Source organism: Asterias rubens, chromosome 9, assembly GCF_902459465.1.
Source record: "Asterias rubens chromosome 9, eAstRub1.3, whole genome shotgun sequence".
NCBI classification, from domain to species: Eukaryota; Metazoa; Echinodermata; class Asteroidea; order Forcipulatida; family Asteriidae; genus Asterias; species Asterias rubens.
The window spans coordinates 4366346-4387843 of record NC_047070.1 but is presented as its reverse complement, the minus strand read 5'-3'; the positions used below and the strand labels follow the sequence as shown (position 1 = coordinate 4387843).

Genomic DNA, 21498 nt, shown 5'->3' with positions numbered 1-21498 from the left:
CATGATCAAAGACTTGGGAACAAGTCTATGGACGTGACCGTTCTCCATCCACAAACAAAATGTCAGCCATTTTGTTATCGCTTTGGCGACATAATGTTGACAGTTTACGGTTTTATTTTAGACCTTTCCGAGATGAAAAAACATTGTATGTGTTCTTATAGATCATAGGTAAGCTAGTTTGTGTATTATTGTTGGTAAAAGAGAGGGAGAAAATGCAATTTGGGTGAACAAAAAATGTTAAAAACGTGCCGCGAATAATGCCCTTCGCTGAACCATGTTAACAACGTGTGTACATGGTGTGTGCATACTAATTCTACCTCCATGGTGTGTGTAAACATGGATGGTGGTGTGAAGTAGAACCATGTAGAACAGAATGATCCACGGTTACGATCTCGTACTTTTTAATGGTCTGATTTCGGATGCTTTTTTAGTTTAACAAAAAGAATCTTAATAAAGAATGCAATTTCAATAGTTTTGGCGTCAAGAAAAAAAAAATTAAAAAAAATGATCAAATTTTCTGAAATCCCGTTTTCCGTTTCAGTGGGCGGATTCCGCGAATTCCGTCCGTTTTCCGCGATCGCGGAAAATCAGTGGCCCTATTAAATGGGGGAAGTGCCAGGGTTTGCTGACCTTTTCTTGCTTTTGCACCACTAGTAAACATTCACATAGGAAGCGCCAAGAGCACTTATTAGATAGCAGCACTATGAAAATATACTAGTATTATTTAAATTATTTCAACTGAATAACCTTCATGAGGAGGACACTTTATTATAATAACCAATTCTTATATAGCGCATTTTACAATAACCATATCAATGCGCTTTACATTAGTGCTCTGGTCATTGGGCCAATAACATCCCTGTAATGTTTCTCTGCTCCCTTGGGAGTGTACAACCTGGGCAACAGTTTATATCGCTCCAAAGGCTTTTTCATTCGCAATATCAACCTCTACCCTCGTAGGTACCCATTTATTCCCCTGGATGAAGAGAAGCAATTATAGTAAAGTATCTTGCTCAAGGACACAAGTGTCACGACCGGGATTCGAACCCACACTCCGGTGACTGCACCAGAACTTGAATTCGATGCTCTTAACCACTCGGCCATGACACTCTACATTATAACAAACAGCTACAAACGCTTTTCAAAGACCAACTCGACCGATCCAAGGCAGCGTGTTCCTTTAATATAACTGAATGACCTTCATGAGCGGGACACTCTACATTATAACTGCTTCTCTCAACCAGTGGGTAAATGTAAGGGCAGAAATGGTTCTTGTGATTGATTTAGCCGAGTAGCGCATATTTGTTGCACAAGGCTGTATACTCACCATGGAGCTGAGATAGTTAAAGGACTGATTTAAAGCCCAGTGACCAGGGGCCAATTTCATAGAGCTGCTTAAGCAAAACATTTGCTTAAGCACGAACATAGCTCGCTTGTTTTACACATGTTACTGGCCAAAATTTCATGCCCTATACATTGCTTGTGACTGGTATTTAGCTGTTGTTTACTTAGCATAACAATTGAGTTGAGTCTTGGCCGGTAATCTGATTTTACAAAGCAAGGATTTTTTTGCTTAAGCAAAATTTTGTGCTTAAGCAGCTCTATGAAATTGGGCCCTGGGGTTGGAAGCGCTTTGATATGCCCAGCAGGTGTGAAAAGCGCTATACAAAAATCATTTATTATTATTACTAAAAACACCTTTGACCTTTTCGTTCTGTCTAGGTGATCATTGTTGTAGTCGCTGCAAAGGTTTATACTGCTATACAAAAATCATTTATTATTATTACTAAAAACACCTTTGACCTTTTCGTTCTGTCTAGGTGATCATTGTTGTAGTCGCTGCAAAGGTTTATACTGCTCCAGGGAATGCCAGCGAGAGCATTGGCCTACTCACAAGAACAGTTGCCGTCAAGCCTCCACACCTGATAGGTAAGTAAAAAAGAAACATCTCTAAAACTCGTAAAGGCACAGGACACTATTGGTAATTACTCAAACTAATTGTTAGCATAAAACCTTACTTGGTAACGAGCAATGGAGAGCTCTTGATAGTATACTAACATTGTGAGAAACTGCATCCTGTGAAGTAATGTAGTTTTTGAGAAAGAGTTAATTTCTCATTCAAATATTTGAACTGAATTGAATTGAAGACCTCAGCTGAGGTCTCAAATTCAAGGCATCTGAAAGTACACAACTTGTGTGACAAGGGTGTTTTTTCTTTCCATTATTCTCTTGCAACTTCAACGATCATTTAAGTCCAAATTTGCGCAGGTTTGTTATTTTATGCATACTAGCAGGATGCCGTGCTTCGCGCGGCACCCGCTAGAAAGCATTGCGTCTAGAATGCTGGAAATGTAGAGTGGTGAACGGGGTTAAGTGTGGGTAGGGGTTTGATTGAACCCACGACCTTTGCAATTCTTGAGCAGTGTCAAACCAACTAGACAACCAAGAGGTCCTGGGTTTGTATCACACCCAGGAATATGCATGTGATTTTTTTTACACAGAATTCGGGTGAGTACTGAGTATACCAAAAGTAAAACCAATATGGGTACATTTCAATTTTAATATCAAAAAATGCTAGCGTGCACAATGCCTTGGTGAAGCAAAAGCATCTGGAAGTCCACTGGATTGTGAGCATGAGTTGATTGGAGAGTTCTCGCCCTGCTTAAAACATGCCCGACTCTTTAACGCTTTCAAACTATATTTGACCACGCCTTCAGACCATTCAACTTCATGGTCTGAACATCTCAGAAGGAAATGACTAATAACCTTGTTGGCTTTTTTTCTGCTCCCTTTCCCTAAATACGGTAACAGACATTCCCTTGTTTTTCTATAGTCTGCCTCGTTCACCAATGAAGTACTTTTTGTCTTCCCTGCAGACCAGCCACTTCCCTTCAACCCCTCAACCCCCCCCCCCCCCGTCACTCTATTCATGTATTTCTGTATTTCCATTTGACTGCTTATGTCACTCTTATAAATAGATGTTCATGTTTGTTGTTTTGTCATAGCCTTCGAGAAAGACTCTGCTAGGGTACAAAGGTCAGGCATTCAGCTAATTTCAGCCTACTACATGTACCTGTCCTTTTGATTGGTGAACAGTTTTTTTTTAATGGAAAACGAAATATTTGAACTGAAAAAATGATTCATTTTAACGATCTCAGACGAAACAATACATTTTGAAAAACAACCAAGCCAGGGCAGCCATTAAAAAAAAAAAAAAAAAAAAAAATTCTTCCTTTTTTTCAAAAAGGCAAGACGCTAAACATATTTTTTTGCTTGTTGGGCCTAATAGGGAATGTGGTTTCCTGTTGCACATTTTCTCGGGAATTCCCCCTTTCTTGTACATGATGACATGTACATTTACTTTGATTTTCCCTTCATTGCATCTGATGAAGTGCATGTTCATGTAGTTGTTACTTCGAAAGCTTTAGTCTTTATTAAGTGCTGTGCCTATTTTCCTTGTTTTATACAGTACATGAATATATGACGAACTATTCGCGTATGTATGGGATTTGAGGCATTGCATGGTGAGTTATCACTGTATATTAGGTTTGCATGGTGAGTTATCACTGTACATTAGGTTTGCATGGTGAGTTATCACTGTATATTAGGTTTGCGGTAATTAAACACCATGTGTATATCCACTTGCTGGATAGCTTATTTTCTGTTGAGACACTTGTCTTGCTATATATTCTACTGCCGCGGAGCAGATTTTTCGAAATTTGGGAGACTTCACTACTGCCATGGAGTAGACTTTCGGAATTCGGGAGACTTCTCAGTTCTGAAAAGAACTGACCTGCTTAATAACTGCTGCCTGGGCGGAAGGTAGGAAATTGGTCGGGACTACTACTTTCATTTTAGTGGATCCAGGGGACTTGTCCTTACTAAATTCACTGACGCGGAGTGAATTCAAAATCATTATCAGTTCAAGCGCTCTCAGCTTTCTTTGACACATTTCTTCCATCTTTTTCTGTCGTTCATTGCATTTGGTAGATCTTTGAACCTGCATCCGGTATCCTCCATCAATTGGTCAATATAGGTCTTCTTTGGGCGTCCTGGTGCTTGTCCTGCCATGGGTGGGTTTCTAAAGTAGAACATCTTCAGCGAGTTCCTTTGACTAGCTTGCTCGAGTCATCGTCGGGTAGAGTAAGCTAGTGGAAACGTGGTGTTACCGCAAACCAAATATACACATACTAACACAGCTAATTTTGTTATTATTTCCTAGAGTTTGTTTAATTAGTTTCTTTCGTACTCTCTTGCGTTTAGGTCTCCCAAGGCGCAGTTACCAGACAAACCCAAGACGATGTCTCCCCCGAAGAAGACGACAACCACAACCCTCCTTCATGGCGGTGCTGAAGGGCAGTTCATGGCACAGAATCTACCATTTGAGACACCAGATGAATCTCGGATGGAGGTACTTAAATCTGCCATTTTTTTTGAAGTCATGTTATTGCCAATTTTAAACACCTGTTAAAGAAAACAGCAAGTCGTGATCTTTGTTGAATACATTTTAAATATTTTTTAATCAAAAGGAAATTCAGTTAACATGAGAATAAGTAGCTTTTAGTTGTGTTAAAATAAGCATTTTTGAATACCCTGATCCAGTGCTTTTCAGAAAGACTTGCGCAAAGCTCCGTTACGTAATCACTCTCAAAATGTCTTAGTTGGGAGCTCCCGATTTGTATAGCCGCTCCGCTGTGTTGCAGCGAGGAGGTATAACAAAGCAAACTCCCAGACATGCCGTCAAAGCATTGTCATTTTGACGCACGCCATCAATGGCAGAAGTGTTTCTAGTTTTTCAAAACTCTAATGTTATAATTGTCATTTATGAAAAAATGAAGAAATGGAAAAATGTTACGTAAATTATAATATTTTATTTTAAGAATTGCAGTTGAAAGGTGTCTCAAACACAATGGCATTTTAGACTGTTAAAGCCGAGTTTTGCCTTTGAGCACACAATGCTAGCTTTTGTGGCAGTCTGTGGCACCAGTGTACAGAAGAAATCCATTCACCCGATGCCAGCCTTAAGTATTTTTTGGCAGTCTTTGGGACTTGTGTTAAAGGCAGTGGACACTATTGGTAATTGTCAAAGACTAGACTGCTCAGTTGGTGTATCTCAACATATGCATAAAATAACAAACCTGAGAAAATTTGAGCTCAATCGGTCATCGAAGTTGCGAGATAATAACAAAAGAAAAAAACACCCTTGTCCCACGAAGTTGTGTGCATTTGATGCTTGAGATCGAGACCTCAAGTTTTAAATCTGAGGTCTCGAAATCAAATTCGTGGAAAATTACTTCTTTCTCGAAAACTATGGCACTTCAGAGGGAGCCATTTCTCACATTGTTTTATCCCATCAACCTCTCCCCATTACTCGTCACCAAGAAAGGTTTTATGCTAATAATAACTTTGAGTAATTACCAATAGTGTCCACTGCCTTTAAGGAGGGAAAATTAAAACAAGCTTACCATTTTTCTTCTGCAGGTTTTTGTAACTAAAGTGGACAGCCCTGGTTCAGTTTGGGTGCAAATTTACAAGGAACAGACCGTGGAACGTTTCGGGAAGCTCAGCCAAGCTCTAAGCGATACGTATCTAGGGACAAGTAACTCTGGAGAGTTCAGCTGCACACCAAAGGTTAATGATCAAAATTCTTACGATTTGTTTATTTTACTCTATTTGTTTAATTTACTTTATTTTAAGACTTTGCTAGGGTCCAAACTTCACTGTCAGGCTATAGACAAATCTGGGCGCCATTTGCTTCGGTGTCTTCAGTGCATAGATTGTGCACAGAAAAGACACCGCAATTGTAAAAAAAATTCAATAGAGGGCGCTACCGATTTTGTTTCGTCGGATTGGTCTATTAACTATTTGTTGCATTTATACCGTAGGTCCTTTTGGTTGGTAAGCGATTTGCGACAGCTGATTCTATTTTCTTGTAATTTTGTTTAATGGGAAATGCCCAACGTAACAAGGCTTTTAGGGCTACACTTAACCGATTTAGCCTGTTGACCCAAATCAACTGAGATCTCCTCCTGGGGCTGAAACAGGGTGATCCCTTCATATTCCGTGAGCGATCAGAGCATACCGATTGAAATGTTGAGTTGTCAACCACCAGTTCTTTTTAGAACCAACACTACTCAAAAGAGAGTGTGACATTGTGCTACCGCAAACCTCCTCTGATTAAACCCCCACCATGCAAAGTTTCAAATCTTACTTGATACCGTGATCATTATCTACCTGTAGGTGGGAGCTGTGTGTGCCATCCAATACTCGCAAGACACTTTCTATCGAGCGGAGATCCTCTCCGTCGAGGACGACAACTCATACTCCGTACTCCTCATAGACTTTGGCATCACGGATACCATCATGAAGCAGGACGTTCGCAAACTGAAAGACAAGTTGCTGAGACTACCCAAGCAGGTATGCTAAATTGCACATGTTCCTCGAAGGCGAAAAATGGGAACTGGAATATTTTTGCATAATTCATTTTTTAAATTTTATTTAATTTTGTTGGGGGGGTTTATAATTTCATACCAGTACCAATCCAACTTGCTCCGTTGAAGGATTTGGGTACTTTTTCTAGCACAAAACCAAATGTCCACAGATTGACATTAAACTTACACAGTTTGAAGATAATGATAGCAGAAAGCTTTCCTTAAATTATTACTTGCTGAGGTGCTGTACCTTTTGAGAAATGAGTAAAACAATGTCGCAAAATTATGTTTTACATGCTAAAATATTTTTCGTCTCCTCAGTCAAAAATTATTTTGTGACTTATTTCACTCATTTCTTAAAAACTACAGCCAACCTCAGCGAGTAAATATTTGAAGGGAAGCTTCCTACTTTCATTATCTGAACATATGCATAAAATAAATGTGAAATTTAAACTCAATTGGTCGTCAAAGTTGCGAGAGAATAATCAAAGAAAAAACCCCATTGACGCACAAGTTGTGTGCTTTCAGATGCTCAGCTGAGGTCTCGAATTCAATTAAAATATTTTAGTGAGAAATTACTTCTTTTTCAAAAGACTACATTACTTTAGAGGGAGCTGTTTCTCACATGTTTTATACTATCAACAGCTCTCCATTGCTCGTTACCAAGTACGTTTTTATGCTTACAATTATTTTGAGTAATTACCAACAGTCTCCAGTGCCTTAAATATTTAGTATATGTTTTTGTTTTTGTTTTTGTTTACAGGCTTTGAAATGCTTCCTAAGTGGCATCCAATCGCCTCAGGGTACCTGGTCTAAGGAGGCAACCGAAAAGCTCCAATCATTGGTCAAGTGTCACAAGTGTACTGTGGAGTTCAAGGGTCAGGGGGTTGAAGGTCGAGAGATTGAGCTGTACGACCCCAGTGATAATTGTAAGTGTATCTGAAGCGAGTTCTTTTTTTTGTGCATTTATTCTGGTTGTGAAGCCAAGTCATATATATGCCTGTTATAATTGTCACAGAACTGAGGAAAGGTACCGAGTATAGAGTGCCAACACACATCAGTGTTCGGGTAACCCAGCCACAACACATGCTGCGACTGTGCCACACTCACCATTTTGGTTGGCAATAGGGCTACATGTAAACGCCGCCTAAAGTGCGCACTTCACTGAATAATGCACAGTAGTGACATTGCCCACCAAATGGCCCATCCAAGATTATTTGGATGATGACGTCAGGTGAATTTGGTCAATATGGGTAAAAACAAAATGAATATCAGTTTGATCTTCTCATTAAACCAACAGCACTACCAGTGTCTACGATTCTAGTCTACGCCGGTCTGGCCAGATCTACCAAGATCTCTGCGCCATCCCAAACCTCTGCAAAACCACCAAGTGCTACCACTGGCTCCCAACCTAGCCTGGGCTCGATTGGTGAGGATCTAACCATTGGGGAGCTGATTGAAGTCTGCGTCAGCCACGTGGAAAGCCCAGGCTGTTTTTACGCCAACGTGGTGGACCTTGGTTCTGATCTGGTGGAATTGGGCCAAAACATCAATGACTTTTATTCAGAGACGACAGCTCAGGCCGGATTCAGGTGAGAGCGGGGGAGAGCGGGTGGATTGGGTGTTTGAAGGGCGATGGGTTTGGGTGAGAGCGGGGGAGAGCGGGTGGATTGGGTGTTTGAAGGGCGATGGGTTTGGGTGAGAGCGGGGGAGAGCGGGTGGATTGGGTGTTTGAAGGGCGATGGGTTTGGGTGAGAGCGGGGGAGAGCGGGTGGATTGGGTGTTTGAAGGGCGATGGGTTTGGGTGAGAGCGGGGGAGAGCGGGTGGATTGGGTGTTTGAAGGGCGATGGGTTTGGGTGAGAGCGGGGGAGAGCGGGTGGATTGGGTGTTTGAAGGGCGATGGGTTTGGGCTTTTGGGAGGAATGTGGGAAATCGGTGTGTAGTGTGGAATAGATTAAAAATCTTCAACACCACCCCCCGCCCCCCCCCCCCAAATAAAAAATAAATCAGAAATGTTTAGGTGTTTGTAGGGGGGGATGTTGAAGATTTAAAAGGAACGCTACAGAATTGGTAAGAAACAAAAATCATGAAGATCACAGATTTACATAAAACTTACATGGTCTAATGATGATGATGGTAGAAATCATCCCTTGAAATATTTCTGTCTGAAATTTCATATTTGATGAGAAATAAATAATCTTATTTCGCATTTGGAGTTTATCGCTCAGTGAGCGTTTTATTCATTTTTGGGGGGGCATCGATGCAATGCAAAATTTGTAATTAGTTTTTTACTATTCTCTCGTGACCCAGATGGTCGATCGATCTCGAACTTGTACAGGTTTGTCAGTTTATGTATATGGTGGATTACATAAAGTGCTTACACTGCCAGCAACTTTTCTGCTAGCAAAACCAATTCCACATGATGAAGAAGACACAGGGATCATCTAAAAATCTAAACAGTTCTGAACATTCTAGATAGATGTTAAATTTGCTTCAGGGATAAAGAATATTGCGGTTGCGGTAACCACTGCTACTAAAATATAGGATTCAAACTACCTCTAGCTATCAGGCACTCAGTTGGTAAGATATCTGCTTTAGAATTGCAAAGGTCATTATTTAGATTTGTTTTATTACAGAACTCAGGGGAAAGTACTTGAGTATACAGTGCTAACCCACATCAGTGTAGGGGTAGGATCCCCCAAAAATTAAGGAGCATATTATTTTAGAAAGCTAAAGCGCAAGACCTGAAAAGTGTTGCAAGTTTCAGCCAGTAGTGGCAAGAATTGTTTATTTTCTTTTAATATGAACTCGCGTTTATTTCCATACTTAATGGAAATTTCTAAACAGAACATAGCCAAAACAATAATAAAAAAATTAAAAAAATGAAAATCATATTTTACATGTATATGTCACGATTTATATGTTAAAAAAATATATAAAGTTGTTTGGGGGGCTGACTCCGCCTACCCCTTTTGTGACGTCAATCGAGGCAGACTTTGCCTGCTATGCGTATAGTAAACACACGTGCAAAGTACATGAATGTTCAAGTCGTGAGTTGGTACATTTCAAAAAGTGTTTTTCTTCTTTCAGCAGCAATACACCCGGTCGGCATTGCCGGAAAAAAACAAAAAAATTATTGTTTGAAACGTACAAACTCACGATTTGGTCCGTACATGTACTTTGCAATTGTGTTTACTCTACGCATTACAGGCAAAGTCTGCCTCGATTGACGTCACGAACAGCGCCCTCTCGAGTCGGGATCTACTCTTAAATTTGTAAATAACATCAGAACTGATTTTTTAAAACCTTAGTTAACTGTTTATTCACATTCCACTCATTAAAACACATATATTAGTGACAAAAGCTTTATTTAGAAAAAATACCACTTCCAGGTGACTTTAAGAATGAAGGCATCATCTAGAAGCCGATGCTTCTGACGAACAGACAAGCATAACATTGACAGGAATAAAAACAGACGGACAGACAAGTAGACCAAAGACTTGAATCTTAACTTTGAACTATTACCTTTATATCGCAGCCCCAAGCAAGGAGAACTCTGTGCTGCTAGATTCAGTCACGACAACTGCTGGTATCGGGCGGTCGTCCAAAAAGTTCCTCGCTCTGGAGAGAAAAATCTGTATGTGGACTTCATCGACTACGGCAATAGCGACAGCGTTAGTCTGGATGAATGTCGCCCTCTGGAGGAGAGATTCACCAGCCTGCCCAATCAAGCCATCCAATGTAAACTGTCCGGTGTAAAACCCACGGGAGGGACCGACTGGCAAGATGACATGACCGGGGCGTTCAAAGAGTGGCTGGCAACAGCTCCAACTGTCAACATTAACATCCAAGATAAACAGGACAAGTACCTTGTGGTTGAGGTGTTCTCACCTGGGGCTAAAGAGCCGGAATGTTCTTTCAATCAGATGCTCCAGACGATTGGCTTCGCCGCCGACGACAACGACGACAAAAAAGAGAGTGTGACCAATCAGGCTGCTGCAGGAGCATCAGGTGACTCTGCCTCAGCCAATCAGACTGCTATGATGGACCAGCCGTCTGCAAGCGCAGCAACCAAACAGCTGTCAGTGGCTGCCATACCCGATATCAAGTTTGATGGTTTTGTAACGTCCGTCAGCAGCCCGCTGGACTTCTATCTGCAAGTTTTCAGCCGAGAGAACATGGTGGCGTTTGAGGCGCTCACAAACCTTCTCAATACGCGGTACTCGCTTCAGGACCCGGTCCCCTTCAACCCGAGAGTCGGTGACTATTGCGCGGTGAAGAGCACCGATGATGCATGGTACAGGGCCCGCATTCTGGAGAAGGTGGCCCCTGAACCTGCGTTCAAGGTGTTGTTTGTGGATTATGGAGTCGAGGAGGTGACGCAATTGGACAGAATCACGCTGTTGGAAGATCGATTTTATGACACCCCTATGTTCGCTGTACATTGCGGACTAGCTTGTGTTCGAAAGAACTCCACAATTAACCAAAACGAAAGAGCAATAGCCTTCTTTACTGAAAAGGTATGTAAAAATTCACCAGCAAGTTGCCACATATTTGCTTACGTTTTACAATCTGAATTTACTCATGTTTTGTTGTTTAAAGGGAAGTTACACATTTGGTAATTACTCTAAACAAATATTAACTTAAAAACTGACTTGGTAACGAGCATTGGAGAGATGTTGCTAGTATAAAACATTGTGGGAAACGACTCCCTCTGAAGTAATGTAGTTTTTGAGAAAGAGGTAATTTCCATCTAAAATAATAAAAGACTTCTAGCTAGAAGTCTTTAATTCCTATCTGAAACCACACAAATTTGCCAACAAGGGTGTTTTTCCTTCATCATTTTCTCGCAACTTTGATGACCAATTGAGCCCAAATTTGTACAGGTTTGTTGTTTTATGGTTATGATGGGATTCACCAAGTGAGAACACTGGTCTTTGACAATTACCAAGCGTGTACAGTGCCTTTAAGCGTGTTTTTTAAATTTACATTCCCATTTCCATTTTGTAAAATAATTTTTTTTTTATGCTTGGATGGTTCCTCAGATTCAAAATTTTTGTTGGTGTAAAATTATCAAAAACCGTATCACTTCGAAGGGAATCCTTTTTCAAAATAATTCAACTATCAACAGCTGCAGTGCTTCTCATCATCTTTTTTTGCCATTGCATTGATACGGTTTATTGTGAAATGCGCTATATAAGAAATTGTTATTATTATTATTATTATTACTTTATTATTTATAGTATGATGTGTTTCATATTTGAAGGTGAAAGAGAAACAACTTGAAGTTGAAGTTGTGAGGAAGGAAGAAAACAAGTGCCTCGTGGAGCTACTATACCCCAACGACAAAGAACAAACTACCATCCAAAAGGACCTCATCAAGAACGGCTTTGCAAGTCTACTAGATGTATCGCCATCCAATCAGGTTAAGCCTCGGACCACGCCACCCAATCCAGAAGTAGCTTCCGTGCCGACTGTCCAACCACCCAAAAACTTTCCGGGGTACGTTTCCGCCGTCGGTGATCGCGGCGACCTCTACATACAAGTGGTCAGTCAGAAAAACTTGGACGCGGTCAACGAGCTGACTGAAAAACTCAACGCCCATTACGAGAAGATGCAACAGCGCCCTCATAAGCCAAGCATCGGAGAGGCCTGCGTCGCCAAGTACAGCGTCGACAACAGTTGGTACAGGGTTCGGGTGGATGAGCTACGAGCCACCCAAGCTAGAGTTCTGTTTGTGGACTATGGAAACACGGAGACCGTTTCCTTGGACGGCATCAAGAAACTGGACGGAGACTTCTTTGCCGTTCCACAGTGCTGCCACCATTGTTATCTGAGTGGTGTTAGAGCGCCCTCTAGAGGTAGAGAGTGGGACAGTGCTGCCACTGATATACTCAGGAAGATGGTTACCCCAGAGGTAGGTATTCATCTGATTGACTTTGTGTTCACTTGTTTTTGGATTGAATCACCTTCTACAACTTGAAAGGTACACAATTAGCTTCTTTCCTAATTGTTATAAATGTAGCAGGCACAGCGGTTTAAATCCATTTTACTTGGGCGTCAGTGAATTTCAACAAGCACATAGCAACAATCTTGGTAAAGAGGGGAGTGGGTGGACTGGTCCCCCGTCTTTATCCGCAAGAATAAAGACGAGAATTGGTCTTCCAGACCAGATTATTTCATTAGATACAATTATTTCAAAAGATAAACATGCTTTGACGCATTGCTTTCATTATTTGTGTTTTGATTGGTCCGAGGTGATGATGTAGTGTCAGTTTGCACTTTCGACCCAACCTCGTCCCCATGGTTTACTTTGTTTTCAACCATGTTTACAATATAAACCCTGGGATGGAAACTCGTTACTTGGACCCTGATTGGACAACGACTTTACAATATTAGAATATGTTCCATATTCCTAGGTACAGCCAGTCGCCGGCAACCAACAATTAACAAACAAGCTATTAAATCTGGTACTGTACTACGAGATAATGACAAAAGGTGTGGATTTCTAAAAGTAGCCAGACTTTTTTAATTTGCATATATGTATCCAAAAATTTTGGCTATGCAAGTGATCAAATACCAGGGTTAGAGAGCGTCAACCTTGTAACCGCTCGACACCACTAGGGACGAGGTTGCTTTCGACCTTCTGTTTCATTCACTATGAATGTATGTTTACATTGATGCCAGGTCAATGGTACATCCATTTGTAAGGGTCAAAACATCTGGTCAGGCTGGTCTCTGGCTTTATTTACAAACCTCGAGGTGTGACATCAGGGCCCAGTTTTATGACTCTGCTAACCACCAAATTTTGCGCTTACAATGACAATTCTTCGCTTTTACGGCAAGTGCCAACTTTCTGTGTATCTGTGTAAGCATAGAATGCCTAGTAACTTTGAGTCTAGTAACTTTGAGTCTGCATTCTCTCACAACCAAAAATTCCGGCCATACATTTGACGTTAGCATTGAGTTAAATAATAATGTTTCTTTTTTGATATCGCGTTTTACATAAAAAAATCTCAAAACGCTGTACAGTATTTTTACATATTATAAACATTAAGCTAAAAGTACATTGTACAATAAGAACGAAAAAACAAACATTGACGTACATCAATCTGAGATAATCAACAATATTACACCACAGAAATGGCAATAAAAAATATGCAAAAATTCAACGATGGTGTCTTTTAAAAAGAAATGTTTTGAGTTCCCTGCTTTTGATCGCGCTGATTCTTTGCTCACGATAATTGGGCCTCGATGTTCAGGCTAGGGACCACTCCGAGTGGGTAGAGGGGGATGGATAAACCCCCCCCCAAAAAAAGTGTTGGAAACACGAAAGACAACATCATAAGTAACTTACATGTAGATATTTCTTTTTAATGTAATTTGTTTTTTTGCCAGGGAGACAGTGTGAAAGGGTTTCAGGTGACTGTGACGAAACGGGACGGGGAGGGGTGTGAGGTGGTGATTCGTTACTCCAATGATGGTGGTGACACCTGGTCATTGGTGAACGATGACCTGATCGCTCACTTCAATTCACCTGGCCCGTCAGGTGATCATCAGCCAGCCAATGGGGAGCCGCCACAACCAGCTAGTCCAGCCAATGAGGCGATAGGTCAGGGGTTGGGCAAGAGTGCGGAGTTTGAGACCCTACCTGCCGGTATCCCGCTTACTGATAACTGCATCTGTCTTGTGACAGTCGTCAACAGTCCGTCCGATTTCTTCATCCAAATCCCATCCGAGGAAAACATTGAACTTGACGAAAGACTCGGCAACGAGCTCCGAACAAAGTATGACGATGGCAGCATGAACCCTCATGAGCCCAAGATTGGCCAGTTGTGTGCTGCTAGGTTCAGTGCCGACAATGCTTGGTACAGGGCCCGGGCAGTTGAGAAAGTGGCCCCTGAATCAGCGGTGAAAGTTATGTTTGTGGATTACGGGAACGTTGAAGTTGTTGCCTTGAATGAAATCAGGAAGCTGGAGGGGTGGTTAACAGAGGTCCCCGAGTTCTCCCACCGGTGTGGAATTCACGGTATGATAGCACCCTCTGGAGGCAAGCAGTTGCTATGGAGTGAGGAGACGATCAAACACGTCAAGTCCAAGGTCAGAAATTGTTTAGTAACAATTTTATTTATGTGAATACAATTAGTTTATTTGATTTTATTTATTGATTCTGGTTGTGAAGTCAAGGACTCTCAGAACAGAGAACTTAATCACACTACAGCCAAGAACCCAACTGAGAAAAAAAAGACAATGAAGAAGATTCAGTTTTTTAGTTGTGGGAGTAAAACCCCAAATCACTGTTCTAGCCAAGATTCCAAGGGAGAGAAAACCAGGAATGAATTTGATGTTTTAAGTGGGGGAGGAAAACCCCAAATAATTAGCCTACTCCATGGAAAAACCCACGCAGCCAGATAGGGACTTTAAACCCAAATCCACATGGTGCGCCTTGTGGGATACGAACAGAGCTTTGAAATTGGGCCCAGCAGCCGATTTCACAAAACGCTAGGATTAATCTTATCTCGAGATTCAATGCAACCTAACGTCTTCGAATATGTAGCTTTACTTTTCTTAAGTCCTAGGACTAATCCTAAGTTAAGAAGAGTTTGGTGAAAACGACGACAGGTCCAAGAACAACAAGAACACTGCTTTGTTTTATAGATCAAAGGTTTTATTTCTTGCAGTTGGAGAACGCCATGTGCACAGTGGACATCGTGAAGAATGACGGGAAGGTGTGTGAGGTGGAGATTCTTTACTCCAGTCAGGAAGATCAGTGGATCAACATCAAGGAGGAGTTACGGGAGCTGGGATTGGCTGAGCCTATCAGAGCTCAACCAATCACATCGCCTGAGCCCGTTGCTCCTCCAATCACATCGCCTGTACCTGTTAGAGCTTCACCATTCACATCGCCTATGCCTGTTGGAGCTCGACCAATTGCGTCAACCGTCTCATCACCAACTAGTCCAAGAGGTAAACAACTTTGTGTATAATATCTTGTTTTTAATCATTTTGGTTTTACCCATATACAGGCATATTACTCGGGTTGGATTCGAACCCACGGCCCTTGCAAATTTAGATCAGTGTCTTACCAACTAGACCACCGAGGTTACCTGGTAGCTAGAGGCAGTTCAGATGCTATGTTTTAGCAGCGAGTACTGCAACAATTTAATACATGGGTCAACCAAAATGAAGTTTCGAGCCTCAGCAGCACAAGCTGTATTTGTGTGGGCACACAACCTTACGGTTCTGAATTGCAGGGTTTTGCCAACATTGTTCTGTTATTCCCCTTTCTAAAGAATTCTTCCCTTGTGGGGTTCATTATCTCATTGTGTAAAAGACCCCATAAGGGCCCTTCACTAAGCCTGTTTTGTGCGCGCAAATAAAACATATTTTAATTTCATTTATTTATTAGTGCGCCAACGTCTTTATTTTATTTTTTCACAGATGGGGTTATTTTGTGTTCATCTCTGAAGAAGATGGTTCTACCAAGTTCTGCCGTTAACGTCATCGTGAATGAGATTGTGAGTCCCCTGGAGTTTTATTGCCAGATGTGCATCCAAGAAGAGAGTAAGTACATTGTAGTTCTGATTTTAACACCAAGGGAGCGTCTCAAACGCCTGGCTTGTTCTAGATACAAAATAACATTCCTCTAGGCTTACGCCTGCAAACCGTTGTACTGCCAGAACGTTTTGATAGACTGCATCATTGTGTCAAAGCACTGCAGTAACTTATTTTCAAGAACATACCGTTGGTTGAACGAATTAGATCTTTCCTTCTGTTCTGACTTTGAGACACTCCCTAGAAACCAATGTCTAATTTTTCTGTTCATTATTCATGAGTTGGTGATACTTGTTACTTCTGCAGGAACTTTGGGTTGGGTTTTCTGCTTTGTGGTTTCTAGGAATTTCTTTTCTCAGACTTATGTTGCAAATAACTGGCAATGTCACACGGCAGCTTGCAAAGATAATGACCAACAGGGTGACCGCCAATTTAGGGCTGGAAAGCTCAGCTGGTAGAGCGCCAGCATGTTTATCCAGAGGTTGCAGGTCAAAGTTCCGCTCCAGTCAATTTTTCTTCGGTCAAACCTAAATCATTTAAAATTTACCCGGTCAGCAGGTTTTTAATAAATTACGAATAAAAATAATAAAATTTGATCAGCTTTTTAATATAAAGTTTAATCAAGCTTGTAACTGAAATTATTCACTACATGGAAATTTGCATTGGGGATAACAAATGTTTCATTTTGGTTTTTACCCATTTACATCGATGTGTGTAGGCATTACCAAGACCACCAAGATTGCCCGGTAGCTAGAGGATACCAGGGTTGCTCGGTAATTATTCACATCCATCTTTTCTTTATTTTTCACCCCTACAAGATGAGAAGCTTTTGACGTTGATGAACGACATTCAAGACTACGCAACCAAACTGCCATCAGACATCCCACCGTACCAACCAGCCATTGGAGATCTATGCCTCGCTAAATTCACAGGTGAACTTTTCAATTTACTTTCCCAGAGTTTACAAAGCCATCGAACATGTCCTTCCATGATTCACATAATAACAATATTAATAATAATATTAATAATAATAATAACCGTATTTATAATGCGCCTTTTGACAAAGGATACAAAGCGCCAGGTATTATTACTGCAGGGAGTGGGGTGAAGTTTGAGATATAAGACCTAATCCTTAGCACCATGTAATGGGTAACAAGGTGCTGTGGCACAGGAACTGGCCATATCAACTCCAAACTTACCACACATCACCGAGCTCCATTTTCCGCCTCTATTTCCCACCTTCGTGCATCACTAAGCTAAACCGCCTCCACAGCAGCATGCAGCATCAGAATCCAGCTTTCTCCACAAGATGATCAGAGCATATACTGATCGAAACGTCGAGTTGAAACCAAAGGTTCTTTTCAGAACCACCCCAACTCAGTAGAGATAGTCAGTACATGGTGTTACCGCAAACCTCTCCATATCGTATTTCCACCATGCAAAGTTTCAAATCCTTCTTAACTCCAAACTTGGTTTGTGAATTTGTTTTGAGATTTCTAGAAGCCTACTGATTTTGGACAACCTAGATGTAGGTCAAATGTCAAGAAACTGACAAACCTGTGGAAGTGTTAAGCTCAATCGGTCATCTCAGTCGCAATCATTTGTGTTCACCAAACTCTGTCATTTCGGGATCAATTTGGGAATCTTGTGGTTGGTTCTGGGACCTTATATTTTTTTAAACAGCCCGTTGTGGTTGCAAGACGTCTCAATTAGGGAAGACATCGTGATGCTTCATCAAAAACACGATTTGCCGATAATTTAGTTAACAAAAAATCAAGACGATACGGTAATTGTTTCAGAAATGGTATTGCGTTTTTTGATAATATCGAGATATCGCCAAAGCTTACACTGGTCACACATGGAACCCAACCAAGATGGTCGCTGAATGAATTTTGTTGATTCTATTATTCTTAGATAATTACTGGTACCGCGGCGACATCATCAAGATCAAGATGTCATCCCAGAAGGCCTTGGTGAAGTATATCGACTTTGGAAACGTGGAGCCGTTGCCATGGTCTCAAATGCACGCTGCCCCACAGGTTTTCGCCGAATTACCCATCCACGCGATTAAGTGCGGACTAAGTGGTGAGTTGATAAATTGATAGATAAGCTATGGCAGCCTTCAATATGATATGTGGTGAATGCATCGACACAATACACAGTCAACCCTCCTACTATCTGACCATTCAATACCATCCGATGTTGTTTTGAATATGTACAAACTATGCCACCCTGCAAATTTCATATCTTTTTGTGAATGCATCTACACAGTGCACAGTACACAGTCAACCCTCCTACTATCTGACCATTCAATACCATCCGATGATGTTTTGAATACGTACAAACTATGCCACCCTGCAAATTTCATATCTTTTTGTGAATGCATCTACACAGTGCACAGTACACAGTCAACCCTCCTACTGTCTGGCCAATCAATATCATCCACTGTGGATTTAAATGATAAACTAAGCCAGCCTGCACAATGATATTATTTCGTGAATGCATCTCCTCAGTACACAGTCAACCCTCCTACTGTCTGACCATTCCATGTCATCCATGGTGGTTTTGATTGATAGTTAAACTAATCTCATCGCGCTTTCGCTCTCCTTCTTTCCACAGGGGTTCCGTTGGGTGCTAGTTCTTCGGATGAAAACACCAAGAAGTTTCTTCAGGAGCAGCTGAGCGATGAGAGTTCTCCACTTTTGCGTGCCACCCTTCAGGAGTTGACAGCAGATGGGACATCACTGGTGCAGTTGGTTGAGCCAGAATCAGACAAAAACATAAATCAAGTGAGCAACATACTTTAAGTGTGACATTCAACCTCATAATTTTTTGACCAAGTTCAATTGAGTGATTTTTCGCACCAGACATGCCAGAACTATAAATACGACAAGTCCAGCCCTCTTGTGTCTTTGAATTGTGTAATATCTTTAACACGATAAATTTTTTGTCATAAAAATGACTCGAGTCTGATAAATTTATTTAAAATGTTGAGTAGGCCTTTTCAAAGAATACTTATCCGTAAGACACATGATATTAAAATCTGTTATCGTGCTTGTAAAAAAAAAAACCATGTGTACATGTTGGACTTTGTAGAAGTCTCAACAAGTCTCATTGAGATTCTGGTATTGTGAACAAGTTCTGACATGGTGGAAATGGTGAGAATATTTTGTGTAAAATTCTGAAAGAACACATGCAGGGCTTGTACCCTGCGGTCTTGTGGTTTTTGCCCCACAGTTGAGCCCTGGTGATGTCTGATTGACTGGCCTTTACGCATTTACCTCATCCCCTCATCCTTATTAATAACTAGTTCTTTTATCGCGCATGTATACAATAACGTATCAATGCACTAAGTGTTCATGATAGTGTTCTAGGCACTGGGCCAATAACATTTCTTTTATTCTTTCTCAGCTCCCTGGGGAGTATACAGCTTTGAGCTGCATTGGCGCTCCATAGGCTCTTTCAAACACATTATTAACCACTACCTTTGCAGGTGTCCATTTATACCCCTAGGTTATGTTTTGATTTTTAAATTGATCAAGAAATTCTTATTTAATTTGTTTATTCTAGATTGTCGCTGCGTATCTGAAAGATGCAAAACCAGCAAGCAGCCCAGACCAACTCGGCGCCCGGTCTCGTACCCCCAATGGTCCGTCAAAGGTCATGACCCCCGGAGCATCACCAAAGGTCACGACCCCTGGAGCATCACCAAAGGTCATGACCCCAGGAGCATCACCAAAGGTTGCACTTCCTAAAGCGTCACCGCAGTTCATAACACCAAAAGTTGTAACTCCTGGAGCATCACCAAAATTCTTGAGCTCTGGAGCATCACCAAAGGTCACGACCCCTGACCCATTAGCAGAGGCCAAGAGGCGAGAGACAGAGCGCAAGAAGAAAGAATTAGAGGCGAAGATAGAGGCGCAGCGACGCCAGCTGGCCGAGATGGAGATGGAAATCGCCAACCTAGGAGACTGAACCAGGTAATTCACAAGATGAGAAATTCTGACTCAAGATTTTCTGGAGAATAAAGCAGTGGATCGGTAGATCAGAACTTATCTTAAGACGATTTTGATGAACTCAGAGGTAGAGAAAGCTTCAGTTTATAAACCCCGTTGTCGATTTCACAAAACTTTTCCTAACTTAGGATTAATCTTAGGATTTACGACGAGTTAAGTTCCGTATCTATAGATGATAGGACGCATTGAGCCCATCCTAATTTGGGATGAGTTACTCGTCCTAACACGAGATAGGATTAATCCTAGCGTTTCGTGAAATTGGCTGCAGGACCAGGCATTCCTGCAGATGATTTTAAGATTATTTACGTTGAGGACTGCTGGGCAAAGCTTTGAATCAGGAAATTCAAAATTTGTTTTTTTCTATAGGCTCAGGTCTGGTTTCCATGATTCGAACAACGCATTACTGGAAGATCCATTCCATGATGGTTGTAGATTTTGCGTCTTTAGTGCACATAAAAAGCGCCCTCTATGGAACAACACATTACTGGAAGACCCATGATGGTTGTAGATTTTGCGTCTTTAGTGCACATCACAAGCGCCCTCTATGGAACAACACATTACTGGAAGACCCATGATGGTTGTAGATTTTGCGTCTTTAGTGCACATCACAAGCGCCCTCTATGGAACAACACATTACTGGAAGATCCATGATGGTTGTACATTTTGTGTCTTTAGTGCACATCAAAAGCGCCCTCTACGGAGAGTTTTCTGTTTTGTGCCCTGAAAGGGTCGGGTACAGCTTTTTGTGGAGATTTTGTAATTCATATTTTTTCATGTGGCATTACTCAAAATTAAGTTAATGGTTATTTTGATATGTAGTAAAGAGATGTTCTTTAATTTATGGATTGCTTTTAAAATGCTGCTTTTTTTTTAAGTGCCAACTCCGTATCCAAACAGGTTATTTAAAAAGTTGATTTTGACACAGTTCATGATTGGGTTCTAAATTTTTTATTTTTTTTGCTTTTCACTGTTTAAAGCAAAAGAAAAGAAGTCAAAAGAACTGACAATAAGCGCTACATTTGACTACTGGGGGATTCTTTAGGTTTGGTTAGAGGAACAAAGCATTGTTGAAACTGTTCTTAACGTTGTTTATTGTTTACTATTTACAGTATAAATTAACTATTGTGATTTGTTATTGTATGTTAGGACGCTAATGTAAGTATGTTGAAATAAACAAGTTTTATCGAAGCACTTTGCTATTAATATTTTTTTAAACAAACGTTCAACTTTTCTGCAAATATTAGTTCATGGTTTTTCGGCTGCGCCGTTGAAAATTGAAAAAACAAACAGTATAAGTCTTGCTGTGCCTGACATTTTCTTCTTGTTGCTGTTGCTGACAAACTGCAGTTCTTTTAGGACAATAGAAAAGATTTCAAAAGTATAAATGTTGAATAATTTCTATTGATCAAAGGTTGGTTGAAGCCTGGTTGGTAGAGCAGAATGCATTACCTTCCCAACTTTTTATGAAGCAATTATGGTTAAGTGTCTTGCTCAA

General features: G+C 41.0%; 1 protein-coding gene across 2 annotated transcripts in view; it reads left to right on the top strand.

Annotated features, from left to right (window-relative positions):
* LOC117294486 overlaps positions 1 to 21498 on the top strand; it is a 35168-nt gene extending 13670 nt beyond the window's left edge. For both annotated transcript variants that reach the window (XM_033776914.1, XM_033776913.1), the window contains exons 10-24: positions 1821 to 1929; positions 4264 to 4411; positions 5482 to 5631; positions 6241 to 6417; positions 7195 to 7360; positions 7732 to 8023; positions 9971 to 10952; positions 11699 to 12349; positions 13831 to 14532; positions 15114 to 15399; positions 15874 to 15996; positions 16806 to 16919; positions 17902 to 18072; positions 18607 to 18776; positions 19558 to 21498. In XM_033776914.1, the coding sequence (XP_033632805.1) occupies positions 1821 to 1929; positions 4264 to 4411; positions 5482 to 5631; positions 6241 to 6417; positions 7195 to 7360; positions 7732 to 8023; positions 9971 to 10952; positions 11699 to 12349; positions 13831 to 14532; positions 15114 to 15399; positions 15874 to 15996; positions 16806 to 16919; positions 17902 to 18072; positions 18607 to 18776; positions 19558 to 19962 (4646 nt within the window). In that variant the 3' untranslated portion in view covers positions 19963 to 21498. The remainder of the gene's footprint in view (positions 1 to 1820; positions 1930 to 4263; positions 4412 to 5481; positions 5632 to 6240; positions 6418 to 7194; positions 7361 to 7731; positions 8024 to 9970; positions 10953 to 11698; positions 12350 to 13830; positions 14533 to 15113; positions 15400 to 15873; positions 15997 to 16805; positions 16920 to 17901; positions 18073 to 18606; positions 18777 to 19557) is intronic.